The sequence below is a fragment of the Monodon monoceros genome, unplaced genomic scaffold, assembly GCF_005190385.1.
Source record: "Monodon monoceros isolate NGI ecotype Baffin Bay Population unplaced genomic scaffold, NGI_Narwhal_1 Super_Scaffold_19, whole genome shotgun sequence".
In the NCBI taxonomy this organism is placed as follows: domain Eukaryota; kingdom Metazoa; phylum Chordata; class Mammalia; order Artiodactyla; family Monodontidae; genus Monodon; species Monodon monoceros.
This window is the reverse complement of record NW_021703775.1, coordinates 30,994,123-31,003,597: the sequence shown is the minus strand read 5'-3', so window position 1 is coordinate 31,003,597 and position 9,475 is coordinate 30,994,123. Positions and strand designations below refer to the sequence as shown.

Genomic DNA, 9,475 nt, shown 5'->3' with positions numbered 1-9,475 from the left:
GGGAGATGCTTCTGGTTAAAAGAGATTAAAGGAACATAAAAAATGATATGCATATGTAAACCTTGTCTGGATCTTGAATTGGGGAAAAAAATCTATAAAAGATATTTTTGGAACCATTGGGTAAATTTAAATAGGGATTGCAAATTAGATGATATTATTGAATTAATATAAAAAAATAGATGTGCTGGGCTTCCCTGGCGGCACAGTGGTTGAGAGTCCGCCTGCCGATGCAGGGGACATGGGTTCGTGCCCCGGTCTGGGAGGATCCCACATGCCGCGGAGCGGCTGGTCCCAGGAGACATGGCTGCTGAGCCTGAGCGTCTGGATCCTGTGCTCCGCAACAGGAGAGGCCACAGCAGTGAGAGGCCCGCGTACCGCAAAAAAAAAAAAAAAAAAATGTGCTAATGAAATTGTACTTAGGAGACTGTACTTATTCTTAGGAGATGCATGCTGAAGTATTTAGGAGTGAAGTATCACATCTGCAACTTATTTTCAAATGTTTCAGCAAAAATAAATAATAAATGTGGAAACGTTAACAACTGGTATATCTAGGTGAAGATATACATGTAAGAGTTTTTTGATGTATCTGTGGGGAGGAAGGTGATCTCCGCGTCTTACTCTTCCACTATCTTGAAGCTCCTCCCATTTAAGAGTTTTTTGTCATGTATTATTACTTTTCTGGGGGTTTGAAATTTTTCAAAATAAAAAGTTGAAGGAACATTCTTGGCTCTTTCATTTGAGTTACTTGTTCTCAGATTAGTTTTTATTTGTTCAAAATAAAAATTTAATGAGCACCTACTATGTATTACTCTTACAGGTGCTGAGGAGTGGGGTTGAACTAGACAGATAAGATCATTCTCTAATTTTCAGTTCCTTCATGCATAAAATGGATATAGAGTTAGAGTACCCCCCACATAAGCACAATGCTTGGGGCAGAGTAGGCATTCAATAAATGTTGGCTATTGTAATTAATCAACTTTGTCCATTGTTGACCTAATTTCATCCATCTGATGGTTTTGTTCTTTCAACTCTACTTTAAATAAAAATGTGTGATCTTCCATCTTATATATTCTTCCCAAGCCATTTCCTAGTGTTAATACTCATCTTATTTTTGTTAATATTATTAGGGTACTGGAAGTTTTGGAGAGAAGATATCATGTAAAGTCAAAGCAAAGATGAAATTAAACTGGTTAGGGGTATATTTTTCAAATTAGGCTTCTATACATGACTATTCTAAGGTCTAAAGTTTATATTCCCATAGATTTTATTAATGATTATCTTGGTTTAAGATTGGGTTATAAACTAGAAGCAACTAAGGAAAGGTTTCTAAAAACAAACAAACAAACAAAGAAACTAGGTCTTGAGCTGATCAAACATTATACAACATTGGAAATTCTTTAATCCTCTATCCCCAATAACCTTAACTCTTTTTACAAACTGTGCATATGTAACATGTTATTTATCTCTGAGTGAAAGCACTCCTTCCTTTCATTCTACTCCACACACACATGTCCTCAGATGCCAATGGCTTGGTCTGATAAATGTACAATTCATTCTAAGCCCATTCTGTAAATTTGTCATTAAGTTCCAAAACTTTCCTTTCAGTGTAGACTGTGATCATAGTTTATAACTTATTATACATAAAATTATTTTAGTGGTATAATACTAAAACAAAAAACAAACTAAAGAGTATTCATATAACAAAATAATACTTAAGACTGATTGGGGTGACCCAATAATTAAAAATAAGTGAAACTTTTGGGTGAAGTTTATTTGCAAGTGTTTATTCAAAGAATTTAAAAAAATATTTCAACTTTTCCTATTTTTCTCTTACAGCTTTTGAGAAAACAAGAATAATTCTTCATATATTAGCATTAATATTAAGCATCCCATATATCTTATAGGTTGTACATTGCATTTCAATACAATCTTATCCACTAACAATATGTTAAATTATTTTTATTTTACATTCTGGGTAGGATTAAAATAAATAATATAGAAATAATTTAACAAATCTTTATGGAACTATGTTCCAGGTTTGGGAACACAAAAATAAATAAATGGACCCTGCTATTAAGAAGCTCACAGCCTAAAAGGGGAGATAGACAAATAAAACAGACAATTTAAGGTAGTATGCAGCTTTGAGAACGGTATGTGCAAAGAACTAGGGGAACCTTAAGAGGGTCACTTAATCCAGAATGGTAGAAGTTTGAGATGGTTTCCAGGTCGGGATGACATATTTTACAAAAGAATTTGCCAAGAAAAGAAGTAATGGTGGGTGAGAAGAAGAACATTCCTATAGCAGGGATGACTGAACAGTCCTAGGGACTGGACTGCCTGATCTTCAAGGCCCCTTCCAACCCCAAGAAGGCAGTAGGAGACACTCAATCATCATCTACTTGATCCAACAAAGGGAATTGGTATAGAGTGGGGCACCTTCCTGATATTTGCCTATTCGTGGAATACCGATTTCCTGGACTCACTTTTTCATGCTATAGAGCACCACTTAAGAAGAAAATCCCATGCTAACTAAAGGTTTTGTAGACACTTCACCTATGGTGCTGATCACAGATTCAGAATGAAGAATCTGGAATAGTGAATATTATATCATCTACTTTTAAGAAAAAGAGAATGAAAGTTAAAGACTCCTATAAAGCTCTAAACTTCAACAAAGTATACAGGTTTCTCGAAAATAATATTTTTCTTTCTCTTCAGTGTGGAGAAAACAGAAAGGAGCCGGTCCTTTGTCTTGGTTATCTACAAGGAGTACACTAGATGGTGCTATAAGGCTGTCAAAAAGAAGGGAAGTTTCACCAAGAAAAATAGTGTGGAGGTTCTGATGGCCGTTATGTGTGCTGAAAACTTTCCATATATTTTCAGTCCCTGAGAGCAATTCTAGGTTTGTAGGCAAGTAATGGGAATCTTAATCTCATAAGCTTTAGCCCTCTGGTCAGATTCATTTTAAATTAAACCACAAGTTTAACACAAAATGGTTTCAGTGTTTGACAATTCAATCTGATTCCACTGAAATGGAAATTTTAAAGTTATTGAAATACAAATTTATTATACATTTAAACATATTGCTATTAATTTCATTTAGGGAGTCTCCCCATGAGTCTAGTTATGTCTACTAATTAATAAATCTCTAGGGCTTCCCTGGTGGCACAGTGGTTGAGAGTCCACCTGCCGTTGCAGAGGACATGGGTTCGCGCCCCGGTCCGGGAAGATCCCACATGCCGCAGAGTGGCTGGGCCCGTGAGCCATGGCCACTGAGCCTGCGCAACGCTCTCCCGCAACGGGAGAGGCCACAACAGTGAGAGGCCCACGTATCGCAAAAAAAAAAAAAAATCTCTAAGTCAGTTTCTTCAAATGGTTTCCTGAATTTTCAAATTATCATTAAGCAGAAAATATCAATCAAACTCTCTTATCATTAAAGTACTGCAACAGAGTAACACAAATACATGAAACAATACACTTTGAAATCACTCTATCAGTATAGTTTTTTTACATAAATAGCATTTCATGATTTTTCCACATTACAGTAAAACCAGAAACGTATTTTTAACTAAAGTGCAAAATAAAATCAAAGCTATATTTTTATAATATGTTCTACTTAGTTTTCTTTTAAATGTTAAATAGTAAAAAGGCAAACAAAAAAATGGACGGCTAAAGATATACCTTTTATAAACTAAGAGTCACTTTAGTTTTAAACTCTCAAAGTTAGGAGATCTGTGTGTGATTTTTCTGCTTATCTTTCCAGTTCTGCTTCTAGAATTTCCCCCCACGTGTCTGCATCCATTGGGTACATGATTTTTTCTGGTAGGCTGATAGGAGAACATATGTTGCTATATCTGCCACTTAGCCATTCATGTTTCACTTTACTCTTCTGGTAATTCCTCAGTAGTATTACCTGAAAGAGGTAAACCACCATTGTTAAAGAAGGTAGTCAGTGGTTGGTGAGTGAGTTTGTTTGAAACTAGAGAAGCTGATTGAGAGGGCTGAAAAGATTATTTACATCGATATACACACATATACTAATAAGTGTGTGTGTGTGTACAGAACAGAGTGACTCACAGAGTCTCCTGGGGGTTTTGGATAAGGTAGAGTGAAATGAAGTAGCTATTGTGGTTAACAGAGGTAAATGCCCCCAAAATGTAAAAAGATGGATGGGAGATAGCGTGGTTTGCAGGAAAAGAATAATAAAATTCAACTTTAACTCCCAAAGCCAACAAACTCTGTATGTCATTCTGGATATGAAATCCTCCCTCTTCCAAGCAGAAGGTAGGCTTGGGCTCAAACTGACCACCATATTGTCAAGAACACTGCAGACTCCATAGGTTAAACTTACCCTCCAGGGATAACCACTCTCTAGATCATCATCTATCTCTCTTTGGCATACAGCTCTCACAGTCAGGCAATGAGGTTTCCACAAGGCATCGCTGTGTCTTATTGTGTGATTCCAGCTCCTGCATGTCACTGAAGCCCTGCACAAACTCCAGATGTCCAGCTGACTGAAAATTTTAAAAGTAACTTCTGGAGGCAGCAGTTCAACAAAGTTATTCTGACGCTCTTTTTTTTCCTTCTCAGCATCCACAGAGTTCAATTCTAGGTCAGAAACCCTTGAACTGTGGTTCCTCTTGGAGTTTTTCTTCATAGCTTGATGTTTTAGTGAATTATCCTCATAAGTAAGCTAAAAGGCAAAAGTTAAAAAGACTCACTCCCTTTAGGTCAGACTATAGATCCTACTCTGAGCCAGATACTTTCTGGGTATGATTTAATGAACTTTAACTTTCTTGACTTGAGCTTCTCAGTCTGTAAAATGGGGCCAATGATGCTTCTCTGGGGTGTGTTCTTGCAAGCATAAACAGGGATAATGTGTAAAACATCTAGCCCCACATCTGAATTGCATGTGGGAGGCACCCAACACATATTACTTCCTTTCTTCTTTTTAGACATTTTTGGTAAATGGGTTTGTTTCTAAATATTTGGGTTTTTTTTACTCCCAAAGAACATTATCTTAAAAAAGAGAAGTGATTCTTCACAGTCAGACTATAATTTATTTTTAGCAGTAGAAACGAATATTGTGAGAACACATTCGATTCCAAGTACTGATTGAAAATACTTTTGAAAAGTATTCGATTCTATTTAACTCATTAATGTTTGTCTGTGGGAACCAATGCCTTGTCATTAAATTCTTCACCTACAGTTTGTGACTTAATCATAAACTTGATCAACTTTTAGTAGTTTATATAAGAATTGTTTATCTACTTACATCTAATGGGTAGGTGCTCACATTTGACACAAATACTAACTGAAATAGACAAGAAGTTGAGGTCTGGGTTATAGTGACAAAATTTCAAATATTCAATAAGAGTAGTGTTTTAGAAATGGCTTTTATTTATTTATTCTTGGCTGTGTTGGGTCTTTGTTTCTGTGCGAGGGCTTTCTCTAGTTGCAGTGAGCGGGGGCCACTCTTCATCGCGGTGCGTGGGCCTCTCACTGTCGTGGCCTCTCTTGTTGCGGAGCACAGGCTCCAGACGCGCAGGCTCAGTAGTTGTGACTCACGGGCCCAGTTGCTCCGCGGCATGTGGGATCTTCCCAGGCAGAGCTCGAACCCGTGTCCCCTGCATTGGCAGGCAGATTCGCAACCACTGCGCCACCAGGGAAGCCCCTAGAAATGGCTTTTTGAAGCTACACTACATGCATAGTCAATTATGAATTAAGATAACAGTCACTGGGGCCATCAAGCAACAGTGACTAACAACTATAAACAATGTTTATAACTCATCGAGGTATAGCACGTGACTAAAAATTTAAAGTCCAGTTTCAGCTAATTTACCTAAGGTGCATGGTGCAGGCTTCTGAAATCAGTTGAAAGCATGGAGCTATTTTGGCATATAAAGACAGTTCATATTTACTTAAAATCAGTTTATTCCATTTTGCACTTCCTTTTATAATGAGGGGTGCCATCACAGGAGAGGTTTCAGATACAGCTAAATACTTCTTCTAGCTCAGCTAATGACAAATTCCCCTTTCCAGATGTGCTACTCACCTATATGTTTCTGTACTTGCCAAGACCACAGACGATCCCATTCATTTTGTGGTTTATGATCCAAATTAGTTCTGGTGGTTAGGATTTTAATGTCTGAGTTCAGCAGAGGACTTCCTCTTGAGAGTCTGGGTAAGTAAGAAAGCAAACTGGTAAAAACAAGTTCATGAGTCAAGTTTTTGTCACCCCCACCCTCCTGCCCCATTAATATAAATCAAAGCCAAACTACTCTATCTCATATTAGGAAAAAGTTACTGTGCATTTAAATGCACATTTGTTACTTCTCCCAAGATCTCACTGGGGATAAAATGCGTCCTGCCTTTACAGTTAAACCACAGGAGGCAGATGAAAGCTTTTGAATTTAACAGATGGGGGTGCCTTGGTGAGGTTCCTAAAATCCCACTAGGCATTTTTCTTCTTTTAAGTCCAGTTTTGCCTGGATGCCTAGAAACCTATCCTCTTCTGCCCCTTCTTCTTTCTGAACCAACCTTTGCTGAATTACCTCTCTAGTTAGGTGACAGATCGCCCCTCTTTCGGGTGTCACACGGAGGGAGGGATCGGAAGGCAGCGCAGACGCCCGGCTCTCGGGGAGCCCTCACCCCCTGCGGACCCCGCAGGTTGGAAGGAATGACCCCACGTCCTTTCTGAGCCACCCTCCTGGCGTGTCCCGCCCAGACTGCATTTGCCGGACTCCAAACCATACGGGGCACTGACAAGTAAACAACAATAACAACCGTCAGCACCAAATGTCACCGCAGCTCCGGCCGGCTAAGCGGACGCTTGTGCTAGCGCCAGGGCCGCGCCCCCGAGCACGCCCGCCCAAAGTCAGCCGGAAGCGAAGACCCTCCTACCTACTGGGCCGTGGCGACCTCTCCTTCAACGATTTAAACCTTCCGGACTTCGAACCCTTCCCGTTCAAGTCCCTCACGTCCAGCCCACTCTAGCCCCGCCTTGCTGACTAGTATTTCGCACAGGCGCAGAGAGGAGCGCGCATTGCCTCTTGGGATTGGTAGTTTTCCCAGGGCGTCTCAGCTCGGCAAGCGAGGAGAAGTGGAGGCGCCACGGACTACAAGGACCGGTGTCCTCCGAGACAGGTGGGCGGTGAGAAGGGCTGGGGTGGGGGGGTTAACCGGGGCTTTTAAACAATAGTTTGGAGGCGGCGTGAAGGGGGAAATCCCTGAGCTAGTCACTGGTCAGAGTGGAGGGGCGGGACTCCGTACCCGCGCTGGGGCCCCAGCTCCGCGCGGCCTGGTCACACTCAGGGGCAGTCTTTGCTCCCCCTCCCCCTGTGTTTTCCGGGGGCCCGCGTAGGCCCGGCGCCCGTCCATGGAAGGCGGAAACGGCTGCGGGGTCCGGCTCCTCGCGAAGGGGTCTAATCCTCGCGGCCATGTCCCGGGTCTTCGAGCTGCAGCCGCAGGACGGCGGCCACCGGGTGGCCCTGGCGCCGGGGGAGACGGTGGTCGGCCGCGGGCCGCTGCTGGGAGTAAGTGTGGCGGAGGCTCGGCGGCCCCGGAGAGCCGCGAGATCCTGGCCGGCTCTTGAGGCCCTACTCGGGGTCCTGCGCCTATTCCCCACCGCGCCGGCCAGGCCTGTCTGGATTTTAGAAGTTTGGGGGCAGCACGTTTTTCAGTCAACTTGACTTGGGTTATCGTCATTATAATCTTACCCGGGGGTCGGCAAACTGTGGCTCTGGCTCCAAATCCAGCCAGCTTTTGTTTGGACCCACATACTAAGAATGATTCTCAAGTTTTAAAATGTAAAATGTAAACAAAAAATCCATGTTAAGCGTTTCAGGGAGAATAATTGCTCTAAGGGTTGGGGATATTGCCTCTTGGCTTGATAAGCCACAGTGTTTACAGTAGTTTCTGGCCCTTTACAGAAAAATCTTGCCAACCTCTGATCTTAGCTTTTCTAGAATAATTTCTTTTAAGCTTTGGCTCCTTTGGTGGTACTGTGTCGGCTTTACTTTTATTGTAGTAGCCTTTTTCAGCAACAGTGGCTCACCCTTCTGTAGTGTGTAGTATTCCAGGCATTGATCTAAGGACTTTACCTATACCAACTTCTTAATCCTTTCCAAACCCTATGAATTAGGTGCTCTTATTGTCGTCATTGTTCAGATGAGAAAATTGAGCTATGGATTGGTTATTTAAAGGGCACACACAAGCTTTTGGACGCAGAGTGCCATTGGGCTATGTATTCTTCCTCTGGGATGTTTAGGAGTTAGAAAACTTGCCTGTACCATTCTGGAATTTTGTAGATCTCTCCCTAAATACATATATATTGTTTTCTCAACATTCAGCATGTCTTGTTTAGTGCCTGCTTTGCGCAGCATGTCGTGCAGACCCTAGCACTGCGGGGCACACAGGGATGAATGGGTCCTTGCCCTCCAGTTTTCTCTTGGACTGTCCCGACACACCTGTGTCAGTGAGCCAATACCAGGGAGTAAGGAGTGTTGTCTGTTACCCTGGTTAACCTCCAGTGTCTAAATAGAACCATAGGTGTTAGCCTTAGGACTCCTCTCCAAGCAGGAAAAGGAGTGGTGGTTCAAGGTGGTGATGGGGAAGTCAGTTCTAAAGGGGTGTGAGTGTATGTGTGCGTACATATATGTGTATGTGGTAAGATTTTTGAGAAAGTTCCAAGTTCACTTGCTGGTTTGTTTGTGGGGTTTTTTGTTTTGTTTTGTTTTTACTTAAATGTTATTTTTCTGCAAAGTTTATTAACCTATACATACGTTTGGTGGAACTGTCTGGAGGTTTCCTCCCTCCCTTCCTCCCTTCTTTCCATCCTTCCTCTCTTCCTTACTTCCCCTTTTCGTCCCTCCTCCCCTCCCTCCCCCTATTTCTCTCTCTCTCACTTTATCTCAGTTAGAAACAGAGTATGTGCTTCATCTAGAAATGTTATGTCTGATTACTAATGAGTTTTAATTTCCTTAACATACTGTATCACTAACACCGAGTGCTGAGGATCCGGTTAAATGATGGATGAATTTTAGGCCTCTGTTTTATAAACTTGACATCGGGTCACAGACCGATTCATTATTTGTAGCTTGACCTTTGTGTTATAGGCTTGCTAATGCGAGAGGAGCCTATTTGGTTTCTCTCTTTTTTTTTTTTTTTTTTTTTTTGCTGTACGCGGGGCCTTTCACTGTTGCGGCCTCTCCCGTTGCGGAGCACAGGCTCCAGACGCGCAGGCCCAGCGGCCATGGCTCACGGGCCCAGCCGCGGACCGGGGCACGAACCCGTGTCCCCTGTGTCGGCAGGCGGACTCCCAACCACTGCGCCACCAGGGAAGCCCCGTTTCTCTTTTTAAAAATGGTAAGGAATAGAAAGTCAATTATCTGGTCAGGATTTAACTTTTCCTTTTTGAATAGTCATTCAGTGATGAGATTTAAGTTGCCAAGGCAGGTTATTAGAAGTGGTTACGAAC

The 9,475-nt window shown here is 42.0% G+C and overlaps 2 protein-coding genes across 3 annotated transcripts in view; one reads left to right on the top strand and one right to left on the bottom strand.

The window, feature by feature from the left end:
- Positions 1–3,705: 3,705 nt before the first annotated feature.
- On the bottom strand, positions 3,706–6,998 carry FBXO48 (F-box protein 48). Its single transcript, XM_029232343.1, has 4 exons — positions 6,901–6,998; positions 6,053–6,177; positions 4,349–4,690; positions 3,706–3,910 (listed from the first exon to the last, which is right to left on the bottom strand). The coding sequence occupies exons 3-4, from the start codon at positions 4,652–4,654 to the stop codon at positions 3,749–3,751; spliced, it is 468 nt and encodes a 155-aa protein (XP_029088176.1). The 5' UTR covers positions 4,655–4,690; positions 6,053–6,177; positions 6,901–6,998; the 3' UTR covers positions 3,706–3,748.
- Positions 6,999–7,287: 289 nt separating this feature from the next.
- Positions 7,288–9,475, top strand: part of APLF (aprataxin and PNKP like factor) — an 86,491-nt gene continuing 84,303 nt past the window's right edge. For both annotated transcript variants that reach the window (XM_029232252.1, XM_029232251.1), the window contains exon 1: positions 7,288–7,532. In XM_029232252.1, the coding sequence (XP_029088085.1) occupies positions 7,437–7,532 (96 nt within the window). In that variant the 5' untranslated portion in view covers positions 7,288–7,436. The remainder of the gene's footprint in view (positions 7,533–9,475) is intronic.